The sequence below is a fragment of the Periplaneta americana genome, chromosome 2 (genome assembly GCF_040183065.1).
Source record: "Periplaneta americana isolate PAMFEO1 chromosome 2, P.americana_PAMFEO1_priV1, whole genome shotgun sequence".
NCBI lineage: Eukaryota > Metazoa > Arthropoda > Insecta > Blattodea > Blattidae > Periplaneta > Periplaneta americana.
This window is the reverse complement of record NC_091118.1, coordinates 87,335,509-87,353,942: the sequence shown is the minus strand read 5'-3', so window position 1 is coordinate 87,353,942 and position 18,434 is coordinate 87,335,509. Positions and strand designations below refer to the sequence as shown.

General features: G+C 34.6%; 1 protein-coding gene across 2 annotated transcripts in view; it reads right to left on the bottom strand.

The window, feature by feature from the left end:
- LOC138694389 (long-chain fatty acid transport protein 4-like) overlaps positions 1-12,331 on the bottom strand; it is a 493,080-nt gene extending 480,749 nt beyond the window's left edge. For both annotated transcript variants that reach the window (XM_069818078.1, XM_069818077.1), the window contains exon 1: positions 12,001-12,331. In XM_069818078.1, the coding sequence (XP_069674179.1) occupies positions 12,001-12,051 (51 nt within the window). In that variant the 5' untranslated portion in view covers positions 12,052-12,331. The remainder of the gene's footprint in view (positions 1-12,000) is intronic.
- Positions 12,332-18,434: the final 6,103 nt, after the last annotated feature.

The window sequence follows — 18,434 nt, the reverse complement described above, 5'->3', positions numbered from 1 at the left end:
CACTTTTCTCCCCATACACGAAGGACTGAACCTGATTCTGAAATTTTTGTTTGTGTTTAGTAAACAAGTATTGCATTATTAATACAATTAGCCTATTTATTGAATAATTTCAAGGAAAAATTGTTCCGGGGCCGGTTATCGAGCCCGGGACCTTTGGCTGAGCGCGTCAACGCTCTACCGACTGAGTTACCCAGGAATGTACCAGACACTGGCTCAATTTTTCTTTTTTTCTATATCCATATACCTCAAACTGGCTGACAAGACGTCTAAGTCCTAACATTGAGAGCACTCAAAATCTGTGTGGCTTTAATTCTGATTCTAGACCCTTGCCTATTGATTCTAACGAAGTACTTGCGGGGTTAGTCTCTAACTAACATTTTACACGATTTTCTACGCGGCATAATAAATTATGTTCATGGAAGTAAAGTAATGTCAAATAATCTACTACGTGCTTGAAGATACTACAGTACATTGCTATGTTCTTAATTATCATGCCACAAAATGTATAGCCTATGTTGCGGAGTTTCTATTTTCAAGTTTAGGAATAAAATCAACTTCACCATATTTGCTGTGCAAAATTCTTCCTGCGTGCAACATGTCGTCTTCAACTTTAATTTTTAATACAGGACCTTAGTAATTTCAGAATCATTGAATTGAACTCTTACTGAATGATTCGGAACTACGCTGTGAGCTGAAGTTGATAATGTCAGTCCATCTTTTTAAAATTTCTATACCATCAGGTCAGTGGCGTGGGGTAGCATGACATGAAGAGAAGTAGTGACTACTGTATGTCAGCCATTGCTCGATTGGGCTTCGGTGCCTGTTGCCTACATACAGGGTTTCAATAGAATTGCTTCCCCGTAAACGTCATCACCGCACGCCGCTCCATCAGATCACAATTTGATCAATGATAATGAAATGAACAATGTACGAGTAGGAGTGTGAAGTACTAAGAGCCAAAGATGTCACCTTTAGGTAAATGTCCTTACAGAGTTCTCATGATAACACATTTTGTGTTTCTTTTAATATTTGCCTCTGTGAACAGGAATTCTTCGATCAGGGGTCAGTTTTAGGACCATTGTTGTTTGTAGTTTATATTAATGATTTAGCCTTGACCATAAACAATTTATCTCATGTAATTTTATTTGCAGATGATACAAGTGTAATTATTTCAAGCAAACAATACGATCATTTTATAAACACTTCTAATACAGTGCTGAGTCTAATGAATGAATGGTTCCATGCAAATAAACTAGCACTTAATGTTGTTGAAACCGGTGCAGTCAAATTTAGTACACACAATAGTGCTCAGGTTTCCTACAGTATTCGATTAAATGGAACTCATCTCAAAGAATCTATAAGCATAAATTTTCTTGGTTTAGAATTGGATAATCACTTGAACTGGAAAACGCATATAGAATATATTACTCGTAAATTGAGCTCTGCCTGTTATGCATTAAGATCCTTATCTACTATTGGTGATATAAACTTACTTAAAATGTCATACTTTGTATATTTTCACTCTGTAATGAAATATGGATTAATATTCTGAGGCAACTCGTCTGAAGCTAAACACGTGTTTGTTTTACAAAAGAAAGCTATAAGAATAATAGCTGGTGTGTATAAAAGGACATCATGTAAAAATATTTTCCAAAATTTAGAAATTTTGACCTTATCTTGTGAATACATTATTTCCCTAATGATGCTGTATATTAAGAACCAAGATAAATTCAGTACTAATCAAGACATTTATCATTTTAATACAAGACATAAATCAGATCTTCATCTACCCTCTGTTAGTCTAAGCCGTTATAAAAGAGGAGTTCGCTGTTCATGTATTACAGTCTTCAATGCACTGCCTAATTATCTTAAAGATTTGAAGAACCATGAGAAAAGGTTTAGAAAAGAATTAACTAAATCTCTACATACTCATACCTTCTACACAACTGATGAATTGTTTATGTTTGTGAATTATATTATTGTATTTAAAATGACATGTACAATTTTATATAGCTCAACTACAATATGTTTTTATATTGACTTAATCTATTTACTATGCACTGTATATTTTTGTTTAGCATAACTGATGAATTGTATGTGCTGTAAATTGAATATTACACTGTATAGGTCAACTGATGAATAATTGTTTTAGCTTATAAATTGAATTAATCTACTTCATATGAATTGTGCAATTTTGTATAGCTTAACGAAAATACTGTAAGTTTGTAAATTGAATAAATTTTATTGTATATGTTTGTATAGTTTGGCTATGAATTGTAGGCCTATATGCTTTTACAATGAATAGTAGTCGATATAGCTCTACTGATGAATTCTATATGCTGTAAATTGAATAGTAGTCTGTATAGCTCAATTGATGAATTGTATATGCTGTAAATTGTATAGTAGTCTGTATAGCTCAATTGATGAATTGCTTATGATTATAAATTGAATTAATCTACTTGATATCAATTGTACAAATTTGTATAGCTTAATGAAAGTATGCTTGTAAATTGAATTAATCTGCTTACTTTGTATTGTATATGTTTGTATAGTTTTGGCCGATGAATTATATATGCTTTAAATTGAATAGTAATCTGTATAGCTCTATTGATAAATTGTTTGTGTTTGTGATTTGAAGTAGTTTGCACGATATGTATTATCAATTTCTGTATATCACAACTGATTGAATTGTTTATGCCTTAAATTGAATTAACTTACTTGTTTTGTATTATACATATAGCTCAACTGATGAATAATCGTTTGCGTTTGTAAATTTACTAATTTGATTGGCTATGTATTGTATATTTTTAGTAGAGCCATCGATGTAGCTCAGTCGGCAGACTCGCTGGGCTGCTGATCCGAAGCTGCGTTCAGGCTTGTATTGGATCCCCCTTTGGTCTCATTGAATTGTTTCTTTCGAGGGTTTTCCCCAGACGTGGGACTGAAGTCGGATGGTCTATGGCGAGTCCTCGGTCTCACTTCATTTCACATCTTTGGTCTGATTACCTGGTTAGGTTTTTTCCGAGGTTTTCCCCAACCAAAAGGCAAATGCCGGGTAATCTTTTGGCGAATCCTCGGACCTCACCTCATCTCACTACATCTCTCCAAAATATTGTAAAAAAATTGCAGAAAATTGTAAAAAAAATTGTAGAAAATTATAAAATTGTAAAACTGTAAAAATTGTAAAATATTGTAAAAATTTGTAAAACTTCTAATTGTAATGTTGTAAAATTTTGACTTGTTCCACATCTTAAAGCTTCATTGCTCCTGTAAGATCTATGGAATATAATAAATGAAATGAAAAATAAAAAAAAAAAACAAACAAACAAAGCGGAAACACTGTGTGATGTCAGCTTATTGCTTGAAAGGATATAAGAAATTAAGACAATGTGAAGGGCTCGAATAAATTACGGTAAGTAATGCAGCTGGCAGCCTGGCAACTCCGGTAACAATTTAACACTTTGTTTATTTAATGTATTACCATAACGAATAGAAAGAAGAAGTGTGCGCACTCCTATCTGTTCAGCATTGTCGACGGTGACCAAGGGAATTAGTGGCGCTGCGATCGGTATTGCTCAGTTGGAAGCGAATATCCGTAAAAGAAGCAGTAGAGTGTTCGTTCATTTCGTTTGCTTTTTTAGTGTAATTAAATGCATTAAATACTTTAAGTGCCAATAAACTAATCTGCAATTATTCGTACACGAGTGACCAGTGAGTAGCTCTCACGATTTATTTATTAAAGGACGAGATTATTATGTTCTTGTCTTGTTATATTTGGAGCAATGCCTTCGTGTTTTGTTCCGGGTTGTAGAGCGGGATATGGCGGAAAGGTAGCCAATAAACACTTTTTCACCCCTCTTAAGGACAAGGACGAATTTTATAAATGGGCAGGGGCGATCCCAAGAAAAGACAGGCCATTGTCGCGAACAAGTTCTATTTGTGCTTTTCATTTCTCAGACGATTTTATTGTTAAAGTAGACGCGTTCGTTGTGAATAACAAAAAAGTTGAATTGCCGAGACTGAAGTGGAAATTAAAACCACGTGCAGTTCCTCATATTTTTCCGAACCTGCTCAAGTAGCTCTCAATGCGTATCAAATTCCGGAAACGACCAATACGTAAAATTCAAGAATCACAATTCCTCGTAAAAGAAAGAGAAAATATGAAGTTATCTTCCCGAGAGAAGCATGACAGATATTCAGGAAACAAGAAATGAACCAAATTATGTTGCTATTCAATCTTCTTCTTCTTCTTTTTCTTCTAATAAAGAACTAATTGTAGCTTCTGATCCTCAGAAAACAATAGCATATCTGAAAAACCAACTGAGATATGTAAATCGGAAGTTAACGCGCGCTAAGGTCAGTCTGTCATCAGCCGAAGCTAGAATCAGCGCTTTAGAAAGCGAACTTAGAAGTACAGAATTGCATTATAAGGACAATGCAGGTCTCAGTAAAAAGCAGAAAATAGTAGTAGATGCCATGTTAAAAAATTAAATATTAAGAATCCTAATGGAATGGGGTACAGCAGTGAATCATTCTAGAAAGTTTATTGCTTAAAATAAAATCATCTAAAATATACAGAAATTGTTTGCAGCATGAATTGCTACCACTCCCTTCTGAAAAACACCCAAGAAAATTATGTAAGAGACTTAAATGCCCCTATGGAGTAAATCCACACGCCATTGATGCTATTGCACATTGCTACAAAGGTGAAGACGAAAATAATAAATACGGTATATTAATATTCGATGAAGTGAAACTTAGGGAAGAAATTCAGTTTAATAATGCGTCACTTAAAGCAGATGGCTTCGTTGATTTCGGGGATCTAACACCAGACACTCATAAACATCAACTGGCAAACCACGCTTTGGTGTTCATGTTTATTCTCTTCCTGCAAAGCTGGGTGCAACCCGTCGCGATTTATGCCCGTAGAAATGCTGGGGATATTCTTGCAAAAATATTCATCCAATTAATTTTTGTAACTGGAGGAAGGAGGAGCAAGAGCTATAGGCTTTACATGTGATGGAAGCCAAACAAATAAGAGAGCTTGGAAATCGTTAGGCATAAATGGAAAGAAGGGTCAGTCTAAGTGTTTTATTTCAAATCCTGCAGACAATGAAAGGAAATTATGGGCATTTTCTGACTTCGTTCATATCTTAAAATGTATACGAAACAACTTTAATTGTAAAAACGTCGTTTATTATAAGAACGAATTAATATACTCTTCAGTTTTTATAAATTGCTGTATAATGAAGATTCTTCAGCATCTAAAGGGCTTAAAGTGTGTCCTAAACTGTCTTCAGCACATATGGAACCCTCTTCCTTTAAAAAAATGAGTGGAAGACTAGCCTTTCGGATCTTCAGCAACAGTGTAGCCAACGGCTTGAAATTTTATCGAGAAATTTGTACCTCAGGTTTCGAAGGCAGCGAAAGCACTGGACAATTTACAAGGGATTTAAATCAAGTTGCAGATTGCTTAAATTCAAGTATTCCCATTGAAGATCTTTATAAAGGTTCGAATTCTCACACCGTCCTCATCAATTTTCTCTATTCCATCAACATTACAAATAATATTTTCGCATCTGACAGAACCATGGAATCTTTAAGCGTCTCTTCAAAGTACACTGAAATTGTGTGAATTTCTTTGGAGCAAAGGGTTCCGATATCTGTTAACTGCAAAATTACATCAAGATCCCCTGGAACGCCATTTCGGAATCATGCGATCATTGAGCTGCGAAGACCATCCTTCAACTATTGATTTCCTACAATTACATAACTATGTTGCAATGCATTTAGGTCCCTATAAAACAGTCCTTGTCATCTGGAGGGAACTGCGAACCAAAATCGGATGCGCCCTTGACATCTTTCGTGAACCAAATGGGTTTACTAGCCCGAAATGTAGAATAGCGTAATAAAGAAATAAAAACATCGACGGAAAAAAATCTTAAACAAAAAATTGTCCTTCGACATGATTCCGAATTTCAAGATTGGGAAAGTGCTATTCCAGAATTAGAAAATTCATCTACTCTCGCAGAGAAATGCTTGGTATATCACCTGGCTGGATACGTGGTGAAAAATAGTTCTAAATTTATTCAATGTAACCAATACGCCAGCTCCCTCCGTCATAATGGACACAAATTACCGTATTCCGCACTTACAGAAATAAAGAATTACGAATCTCGTCGTGACATCTCCTTCCTGACTCTCCTTCGAAGAGCGTGTTTCATATGCTTATGCAAACAGAAAAGACAATAAAAGAAAAATCGAGCGATGGAATGTGGGGCGACATATTTCACGAGTGCATAGACAGTATTACCTCAATTGTAATTCAGCCACCGGGAACAGGATGCTGCTTGGATCATACCATGGATATCATACCGAAACTAATTTTTCACTATATGAAATGTCGGTTCTTCTTCCGGACGAAACAAATCCGACGAGAACTCCGAGGGCCGCCAAATCATGTCGTAAATTCTCCAAAGTGTCGGATAAGTAACTGTTGGTGAATACATATTGCATGCCTACAAGCAGCCCTAAGTTAAGTTTTATATATTAAAATGTTATTTGTTTTACAGTGAGATGTATACGAATGTGTTTTTCTTTCAAATAGTATAAGTACAATGCCAGTTACGTACGTATATGGAGATAATGGTAAACAGTGCAACTTACGTTAAATGTATTTACGTACCTACATACGGAACAGACTGAGCGAACTCTGCACTAGCGCCGCGTTGTATCGGCCGTTTGAATTAACAGAGTGCGACCACTATTTCTTTCTATTCGTCATGGTATTACTGTAAGTTTTAAATTTGTTACATTTTCAACATTTGACATGAATTACTCATTTTACACTATTTTACGCGTCGTGTAGAAATTATTTTTACGCGTAACTTTCCAACTATGGTTACTTGTTCATGTTGCCTGTACCTCTTACTCGTATCACGGAATTCGACTGAGTCACAAGATTTAACACGCATGCCTGTCGCCAGCACTCAATAATGGTCGACTTGAACGTATTTACAAATGGCTTTTAAGGAACCCGGAGGTTCATTTCCGCCCTCACATAAGCCCGCCATCTGTCCCTATCCTGTGCATGATTACTCCAGTCTCTGCTCTCTACCATCATAGGCTATCGAACAAAGGATAATATTCTGGAATGCTCGATAAACACTCCACTGATCTGCCACTGCACTAAACTATATGAAAATAAGGGAAAATCCGAGAATCAACCGCTGTTTTTCCAGACCAATAGGAGATCGATGATGCGATATGATGTCATGCACGATGGAAATACTTCAAAATATGAATTTACTAGGAGACTACCGACACCCACACCCCACTTTTCTGTCTTCCATTCTACACCACACTCCTTCCCTCGCATATATTCTTCTATTTTTCTCTTTCTCCTCTACCTTCTTCATTATACTAATTACTTAAATTAAATTCGAATACATGACTTACCTTTCAATACGCCGGGATTCGACCTTAGGACTTTTCGTTTAATGAACCACAATCACAGCCATTACCTTACGAATGCGTTGATGAACAAACCCTTACAAATTTTACTTACGCCCAATTAACATCAAATATTTCCAAACGTATTAAATATATGACTTTATTATTATATAGGCTAAAATAACTGAATTCATTAGTTTGCCAATAATCTTGTTACAGCTAATATGGCAAATAGACAATGAATTAATAAACTTATATTGTACAAGGAATTAATAAAAATATAATGATGGCGTTATAGTTAGGGTTACCATACGTCCTCTATTCCCTGGACATATCCTCTTTGTTACTCAAGGAAAAAAAAAATACTTTTAAGGAGAGACTGTACGTCCATATCTTACATTTTTTAATTCTTCAATTTTGGGTGTAATTTTCTCAGATGTTATAAAAGATACAAATGTAGAAAAAAAATAGGGCATATGTAACATACCTTTATGTATACAACCCAAGTTCCACTGAACGGTTGAAAAAAAAAGTTCACAGATAACATATTTGCATTAAGAATTACTACAAATCATTTTTATTTTTGCTGAAGATAAAAATAATCTTAATTTTTTTTAACCTACTATGTAAAATGCCGTCCCGCGCCGTGGCGTCGTGGTCTGGTATCCTGCCTAGGATTCGCGTTACGGAATGCGCGCTGGTTCGAGTCCTCATGGGAGAAGAAATTTTCTCATGAAATTTCGGCCAGTGTATGGGACGGTGCCCACCCAGCATCGTGATGCACTTGCGGAGTTACGATAGTTCAGCGAAAATCCGGTTTCGCAAACCAGCTATAACGGCTGGGGGGATGATCGTGCTAATCACACGATACCTCCATTCTGGTTGGATGATCGTTCACCTCTGTTCGGCATGTGGACGTGAGGCCAGCATCCGGCTGGTCGGTCTTGGCCCTTCATGGGCTGTAGCGCCACGGATTTACTTTTTACTATGTATTATGCTATAATATTGATGTTATATATTAATTTCAGCCTTCTGGATATAATACTTTCTGAGAAAAGTGCACCAATGTCACAAAAATAAGAAAGTGCAGTAAAATGGTGTCAAAGTTCAATATCTTGCAATGTTGAATTCCTCAATTTAGGAAGCACTTTTTCAGAAGTGATCAAAGATACACATGTGGGAAAAATAGGGCATATGTAACATACTTTTATGTATAGAATCGGCTAAATAAAATTTAAAATTCTACTGAGCGGTTGACAAAAATAATTTCATTGATGACATTTTTTGCAGTAAGAATTACTACAATATTTTTGTTGAAGATAGGGCTAAAAGCTGACAATTCGAAGAAATAAAATCACATTATCATAATTATTAAACTGCCGAAAAACGATAAAAACCTAAATTTAATCTTTTATCAAAATTTGGTGTACAGACTCCCCATAAATGTAATCTCGCTATGTTGCATACAGAATATTAAGTATTATGCGCTTTTGTTGGCAAATAGGGGCCTACAGTTCAAATAGGGTTACAAAACGTTATCAAAAACTGTTTCATATTTCAACAAAGCTAAAGCATAGTTTCTTAATTGTTATTAGCCTAAATGTCAATGTTTATTTTATTTTTAATTGTTGTCGGCTGGTTAACATGTGATGTGCATAATTTAGTTTTGTCTTTAAAAAAGATGATTATGTTAGAACTTTTGTCGATAGGAAATGTCCTCTCTTTTTATTAGAAATGTTTTCTTTTTCCGTTATGAATGTATGATAACCCTAGTTATAGTACTACACATATCCACTATCAACAATAAAATTGTCTCACTATAGGCTACGTATATTAAATCGATTCACCACACTACTCGCTTTAGTTTCTATTAATCTTATTCAGGTACGGTAAGCTAAATTCCCACATTTTTATTAAAATAGTTTTTCGACTTGCAATATAATGTACGGGTATATCATGTGATCAAAAATACTTTCGGTCTTTCCCGCCAGTCGATTTGAATTAATTCGTCACTAAAGTAGAGCGAGTTTTTACACACAGAGGCCTTGACGCCTCGTTGATGGGTAACTTGGAGTTGGTCTTACGAGTGGTGTGGTGTGGTACGCGTACAGTAGTGGGAGGCATACTGAATTGCGAAAGAGGGCGATATATCTATGACAAGCAAAACTACGGTATCGCATTCAAACAATAAGAATAGGCCTACCTAGGTAAGTACCGTACGTAATATTTACCTGTCCGACCGGTAAATGAGTAAAGGAAAGGCTAAAACCGTAAGAAATAGAGAAATTTTATCATTAACAGATCACTGAAAAGGGAAATGAAGAAAAAATTTAGTAAGACAATTAAAAACTGATTACAACACATCCAACTAACCTCTTAACTGTCCCTGTAATATTTTCTCTGGGTAGCTGCTGAAATTCTGAGTAAGAGAGGCGAAATTCATTCACACAGCGATCCACATCGTAATTATACTCTCCCTGGATTTTATTCTTCCAGATCGGAAGTAAGCTTCAACCATGAAAATAATCGCTGGCAATGGACAAAGTGATTGGCGATATTGGTCGTGTTAGTTCTTGAACTACCCGCTTGGTCGCAAGGTATTCTCGAAGACGTTCGTTCTCTCTCTCCCACATCGCCACCCCTTCAAGGCAAGGCTCACTAACTAGCAATGACGTCATTCATTCAAATTGACTGGCGGAAAAGGCCGAAAATATTTGATCACAAATATATTCAAATACATATCTATAATTTAATCGATTATTTGAGAAACCACACATATCCTTAGCTAGAAGTTTTAAGAAAACTACAAAAAAAAAAAAAACAACAAGCAAAAACTCGGGATCAAAACTCTTATCTTTTTAGGGTCAATTTTTCATTTTGAATTGCAATATATACAATAGTTTAAAGCAACCTCTAATTATATTTGAGAGCACCAGGGTTCCCTAAATTTTGTGGACATGTATTGTTTCTCAAATGCATGAAATATTTGCTGTAAAAATCATAATACTACAGCTTGTATTTATTTTGTATGTAAGCTAATGAGAACAAAATCTATTTAATTACAAATTCTGTATGTAACGTATTTTGTCCATATTACAAAATGAAAAGAGAAATTCTAAACGTTTGAAAGTGAAAACAGTGATATCTTATTGAAGTGTCACATTACAGCTCCTCAGGTGCGTCATCTCTCCTTACAACTAGGCCAGAAAAATATATCTTCATAAAATCTTTTGAGTTCATCCTCTACAGGGAAATACTCTCATGACATCATCACTTAAAATAAGGCGGACATCTCTAATTTCTCCTGCAGACGTACAAGAACATGTATTCATGTCAGAAACACAAAACATTACTTTTGACTCTAAATGGACATTACTTTTGGCTATAAATTATACCTTATTATTTAAAGATTCAACTTATAATCCACAGTGAGTAAGACATTGAAAGCACATTAAATGTGCTTTCAATGTTCTTTCATTTTAAATTTTAAAATGTCGTACTTTCATTCTGTAATAAAATATGGATTAATATTCTGAGACAGCACATCTCAAGTCAACATATTTTTCTTTTAAAAACGAAAACCCTAAGGACAATGACAGGTGTGCATAAAACATGTAAAAATTGTTTCCAAAATTTGGAAATATTGATCTTACAATGTGAGTATATTCTTTCCCTGTTGATGTTTGATGTTAAACCCAACATATATGTAGTAATAATCAAAATGTTCGTAATTTTAATACAAGACACAAATCAGACCTGCATTTATGCTCTGATAGTCTCAGTTGTTACATATTGTATTACCACAGTCTAGTATATACAGTCACGAAGTTCAATACTTAGTAAATATGCATCCATAATAGTTGCTGACCACTAGGATCGCTACTATCGCTTCATTACAGACAATGCGAAATAGTACCTGCACAGTCTATTGTTCCTAGTACCCTCACAACTCAAGCTTCGTGACTGTATATACTAGACTGTGGTATTACGGTCTCCAATGCACTGCTTAATTACTGTATTTAAAACCTTGAAGAGCCAAGAGGAAAGATTCAGAAAAGAATTAACAAAATTTCTCTATACCTTCTATTCAACTGATGAATAATTATTAATGTTCGCAAAATGAATTAATCTGCTTGTTATAATGTATATTTTGTATAACTTTCTACACTTGAGCGCTACAATGCTGGTGCAAAATTTTAAGAATGTAATAAAGAAATGAAAGGAAGAGAGTATTGTTCACCTGCTACTTCATAGTATAATATATATACGGAAATGAACTTGATAAATATTTTCGCATCAATAATAAGATTTCTTAAATGAAATCAATTTGTGCTCATGGTTTTGTATAAGTAAAATCATTCAAATAGGAATATGTTGATGTTCAGCATTTATTCCATAAATATGAGCAATAAACTGTCGTGTTACGTTTTTGCAAATGTATCTATAGTTTTTTTTTTTAATTCGCTTAGTCTACATGAGAAAAAAGTGCAATAGATTTTAGTAACAGATTGAAACGTGTTCCCAAATGCATGAAGAGTAGGTACTCACTATTTCATAGAGAACCCGACGGCAGATGAGTTTAGTATATGAGAACAACATCAAGGGATATCTACAATAGTAACACTTCTTGAAATAGTATAATTTCTTGTACGTATAATCAGTTTTTCCCTATCCAGTGTACACTTAACCTTTGACGTTCATATAGGCCTAACCATGTACGTATGTGACAGAAACAGAGGGATTCCTTCAGTTTTGTTATGTTCTGCACATCTGAAAGAACAGTACTTATTATCGGTTAATGATTCACTCGCACTGACTTTCATAATGCAGACCACAGCTATTTCATTCTGTACGCGACGACGTGATCAAAACTATTTCCGACATACGCATTTTATTGATCCACCAGCTACACTAGCGCCAAAGTTCTCAATTTACGGATGCATCTGCTGTAAACAGTGGAGACAAAAGAAGTTTACTGCCCGCTACATTAATTTGTTCTGACCATACGCGAACGGCTAAAAAAATAATTAACTTTAGTTTAATTAATGTACATATCAGTGATGTTTCCTATCTACAATATTCGCAACTCCTAAACAATAGTTTGAACTATACAGTAGTCTGTAGTGCTCGGGAAAAGTGGCACAAGTCAAAAATGTTAATTTTACAGGAGAAGGAAAAAAACTCTCTTCACACTGGTTTATGTCGATTTCATTTTCTTCTCTATAAATTATTGTAATGGGAGAAATACTTATGTATTTTTTCCCAAGCGAGCAGATGTTCCGTAAATTGTAAATAAATTATTAAAAAATGTTTGTGGAAACTGACTTATGCCACTTTTCCCAAGCACTGCAGAGTTATGTATTGTCATAGTGTTAAGGTTCAATTTAGTCATCATTGCTAAGCAATGGGCTCATAGTGTTTTTGTAAAATTTGCGAAGTATAATCATAATCATAATCATTTATTATATCCACTGATCATATACATGATATGGGACATGTCATATTTACAAACTAATAATTAATTACATAATATACATACAAGTAATAACTATAATTAAATGCAACCAAATACAAATATAAAAACTTGGAACTTGATTGAAGAAAACTACAGGTCAGTCTATTTCGGCTATAAGTCTCGTTTGCAGTACGTCTTGAAGTCAGGAGTCAATTTCAACCACCGCGTCTTTCATGAGAAGACATCCTTCTCGAAGTCAGGATCTGGAAAAGAGGAAGTAAAATTTTTTGAAGTAAGGCGTTCTTTTTCTACTCCGTTATGACAATTTTCAATAAATTCGTTCATACTGTAAAAGCAGTTTTTGATTAAAATTTTATAAAGAGCTTTCTTAAATTTCTGATGTGCAGATATTTCTTTAAGATAATTTGGTAGGCTATTGTACATAAGAAGACCAGCATGAATGAAACTGTTTTTATATAGAGTTGTGTTAAAACTTTCAATAAAAATATTATCTTTATTTCTTGTATTGTACTGGTGTGTGTCTGAATTTGTAGGAAAGCTATGTAAATTATATTTGATAAAATTTAAGGTTTCATAAATATAAGTACAGGGTAGTGGCAAGATATGTAATTTTTTTAAGAATGGTCTGCAGCTGGTAGTTTGAGACATTTGAACTATGGCTCTAATAGCTCTCTTTTGTAGTTTATATATTTGGATTGCATTGGGTGAATTACCCCAAAAGATTATACCATACGTTAGGGTAGAGTGAAAGTATGCAAAGTACAATGTGAGAGCAGATTCAAATAGATGATGCAAGGCAAAGCAAATTTTACTTAATTTCTTCCCTAGTTCCTGAAGGTGTACAGACCATTTTAAATGTTCATCTAGCCATATACCAAGAAATTTTGTATTGTTAGAATACTGAATTGTTTCATTTTGATACTCTATGACCGGCCACTCAGAATTATTATTTTGTGAATGATGAAAAGGAATGGCTATGGTTTCCGACTTATTGATTACCAGTCTGTTTCTCTCAAACCATTCCACTAGTTGATTTATTGTCTTTTCTACAAGAAAACATCTTTTCCTGATAAAAAGATACTGGTATCATCTGCAAAGAAAGTTGGTTCTCCATGACTGATGTATGACTCTAAATCGTTTATATATAACAAAAAGAGAATTGGTCCAAGAATTGAGCCCTGTGCGCTTTTTCAGACAGATAATTTATTATTTTACCATTTTCTTTACAAGTGATCTCTGTTCTTTGTTCACGGTTTTCCAGGTAAGAAGTAAACCAACTGTGTGCCAAGCCTCTAATTCCAATAGTTTTTAATTTTTCCAACAAAATAGTGCGATCCACTAGATCAAATGCTTTTGAGAAGTCTAAAAATAATCCTATTCCTATTTCTTTCTTGTAGATAGATTCGTATGCTCTTTTTAAAAAGTTTATAGTTCCTGTTTTAGTTGATTTACCCTTACAAAACCCATGTTGGTTTTCAACAATTATATTATGTTGGGTTAAAAATGATACAAGCCTCTTGTGCATAACCTTCTCAATTATCTTAAAAAAAAAAACAGAGAGTAAGGAGATTGGTCTATAATTTTGAACTTCCGTCTGTTGTCCTTTTTAATATAAGGGTTTCACTTTTGCCATCTTTAAACTATCTGGGAATTGGCCTGTTGACAGTGAAAGATTTACTATGAAAGTTACAGGAATAACTATATTTAGAAAACATTTTTTGATAATAAAATCTGGAATCCCATCGATGCCAGCTGATCTTTTATTCCCAAATTGTTTAATAATTTCCGTAATTTCTGTTTCATTAGTAGGATTTAGGAATATGCTATTACAATTATCCTTGTGTTTTGTTATATTATTGTTTTTAATCTGTGTACTGTTACCCAGTATAGTTTCTGCAATACCTACATAATAATCGTTAAATATGTTTGCTATTTTATTGGGGGTCACATATTTCTCCACCATCACATTTTAGTTTGATATTCTTTATATCATTACTATTTTTTTTTGTCTCAGTTCATCTTTAATCATTTTCCACATAGCCTTTGACTTGTTCCCAGCTGAATTTATAAATTTATCATTGTGCATTTTTTTTGGCTTGACTTATTACTTTATTATAGATTTTCTTGTAATGATAATAATAATCTTTAAACGTTTTTGAGACAATCCCCCCTTTTAATATTTTGTTAAGAAATCTTAGTCTTTTCCCGGATTCCCTTATCCCTATAGTGACCCAGTTTTTTGTATCCCCTGTAAATTTGATATTAATTTCAGGCAAACCTGTCTCATAATAATAACTGAATGTTTTAAAGAATTCATCATATGCAAGATTTACTGATGTTTGTTTGAATATGGAGTTCCAAGATTCTTTCTCAAGTAGATGATTTAGATACTGAATATTTTCTTCCTTAAAGGATCTTACTTTCTTGTATACAGCAGAACTGTTATTGTTATTTTTATTCCTATCTTCTACATGTAACTGCAAGATTTGAGAATCATGATCAGAGAACCCAGTTGGTATTACATTAAAACTGTAGTTCCACAAATCCTTGTTTAGTATGATTTGATCAACTGCTGACTGACTGCTGCTTCCTATTCTTGTTGGGATATTTAGGGGAGAGTTGGATAAAACAGGATGGTATGATAAAATGGGATACCCGACTTATTTCGTTGGAAAGTGCTGCAACTTACCGAATGATGCGGGTACTTTGTTCTTAGACTAGAAGTGGACATTATGCAGTGCTCACATGCAGAACGAACACGTTAATTTTTGTTGTGTAGAGAAAAGTTTAAAATCAGCTGCTTAACTAAATTGTTCCGACTGATTTTAATTGGCACATTCTGGGATTAAATTTGCAGAGTTGAAGAAGTAAGTCTCTTATATAAATAAAACATTATTAGTCTTTAATTCTTTGTAAAGAAAACCGCTGTAGCTTTTACCGTTTTGTTGTCACGCCATGTTTTTCTTTACAACTCCTAGTCGGACAAAACAGGATACCCTATGGTTTGGCAAAACGGGATAGTATCCCGTTTTATCCAACTTGCATTGCATATGTGGGATTTCACTTTAAATTCTAAATTGAATATGTTCTCGCTATGACAACCAACAATGACAGTAGTTAGGAAGAAGAGGATGAAGACAACGACGAATTCTCTAATTAAAAATCTGAAGAGGGATGATGAAATAAATGTACTCAATGCCAAGAATAGGCTCATCAGGCGTGCAGTAGTATAGAATCGGAAGACTGCGAATAATTCTACTGTAACTTTTGTAAATGAAAAATTCTGCAATAGGACTATGAATTAATGTCCACAATCAGGATAGACCTTACGTATAATAATTTGATATTTTTCATTTAAGCCCACATACATATTTTAGTACTACTAATACACCAAAAAAAGGTTTTGCATCACCTGTAGAAGTAGTATTTACGCTCCACTTCAAGAAATATCCATAAAAACATTTGAAAGCTCTCCTTTTAACTGTCTTAAAACGTAAACAATGTTGAGAAACAGTAGAAGTCTACCCTAGAAACCGACTGAAAAAGTAAACAGATGTAAACAGAAGTGCAAGAAATCTCATCTCTCAGCGAATAACCCAAGGTAAAACAGTTTTATTTCATTCTAAAGAGGTTGAACAATAGCAAGGCGGTCAATTACGAACTTCAACCGTGTGAGGATGTTTCTCTATGTCAGGAAGGACTGTAACTGTCTTCAAGGCAAGTAGCGAGGTGCTTAGGATTGAACCAGAGTGATGTGGTACGAACCTGGAATCGCTTCCGAAACCCAGGTATTGTTGACGAATGACATGCCTCGTAGTGTTCGTCCACGGGCAACAACAGAATGTGATGATCGATATCTGCGAATTATAGCCATGAGAAACGCTGAGAATACTGCTGGCATGATTAATAATGACTTTCAAACTGCGACAGGGAGATGCATATCCAATCAGACTGTACGAAACCGATTACATGATAGCAGACTGCACTCCAGACGTCCATGGCGAGGCCCAACTCTTACAGCTAGGCACGTTACACCTGGACAAGAAATCACCAATGGACTGTACAAAACTGGCACAAAGTTCTATTCACGGACGAATGCCGAATATGCCTTGTGCCAGATAATCATCGACAACTTTTGTGGAGAGAATCAGGTAATGCTGCACGACTCAGACACCCCTACAATCAAATGCAGTAAGGTAGTGGGTCAGTGATGTTTTGGGGTGGCATTATGTTGGGTCGCCGGACACAATTGATGTCGATCCAAGGAATGCTGAGGGTTCCACAGTATAAGGACAACATTCTTCAAGCCATAGTTGCACAGTTTAATCAGCACTTCGCAAAAGGATTCATATTTATGGACGATAATTCCAGAATCCATCGTGCGGCTGTTATCAATGACTTTCATAATCGTGAAGGAATTGCCAGGTTTGAATGGCCCACATGTTCTCCAGACATGAATCCAATTGAGCATGTCTGGGTCAACTAAAGAGAGCCATTCTTGCGCGCCCTGTCCCTTCACGCAATCTCGAAGACCTATGCAGAGTTGCTCTTGAAGAATGGGACAGAATGGATCAACAGTTGATAAATGTGGTGGTAGACAGTATGCCACGAAGAATCCAAGCATTATCAATGCAAGAGGAAGCACTACTCTCTATTGAAGTTGCTAGGATAGAGATTTGGTACTCCAGCCAATACTCAATTTCCATTTGGCCATCCACACCATTGCTATAATTTTGTCAACAACTGTTAAAAATAAATACATTTTCATTCCTTAGCTTTCCTTCTTTTTATCTTTTATTGAAGGTCTGGTTGACAGGTGATGCAAAACATTTTTGGTGTGTTTATTATGCATTATAATAAAAAGACACACTTTTTTTTCAGTTCCTTAACAATATTTGCTTTATTTTAAATAAGTATCCTGTTTTACCCAACTAGTCGGCCAAAACGGGATACTTGCGCACTTTCTAAGAAAATTGTTTTCCCACTTTAGTTATATCATTAGAAGTGAAAATCAAAATGTATTATGAAAGTACATAGAATAGTGGATTCATAAGTAAAAATTGAATTGTTTCCTCCCACTTCAACAGGAAATATACAAGATTCCGTGTTAAGTATCCCGTTTTGACCAACTCTCCCCTACTATTGCCTCTAAACCATGTGTGTTTAATACTAGTTGTAATTTCGAAGTAATATTATTATTATTTTAAAAATCTACATTTATATCACTCAAAATTATAATATTTTTGTTTCTATTTCGCAAAGTATGAATATTATATCCAATTTGTCAATAAGGATCTGGATATTACTGCTGGGAGTCATATATATATATATATATATATATATATATATATATATATATATATACAGATTATAATTAGTTTCAACTGGGGAAATTGCACCATGCTAGCTTCAAAATGTTCTTCAATATTAAGATAATCAAATAATGTAAATGGTATTGCTTCTATCTTGTTTTTACAAATATACATGAGCCTCCATGTTTTTTGTT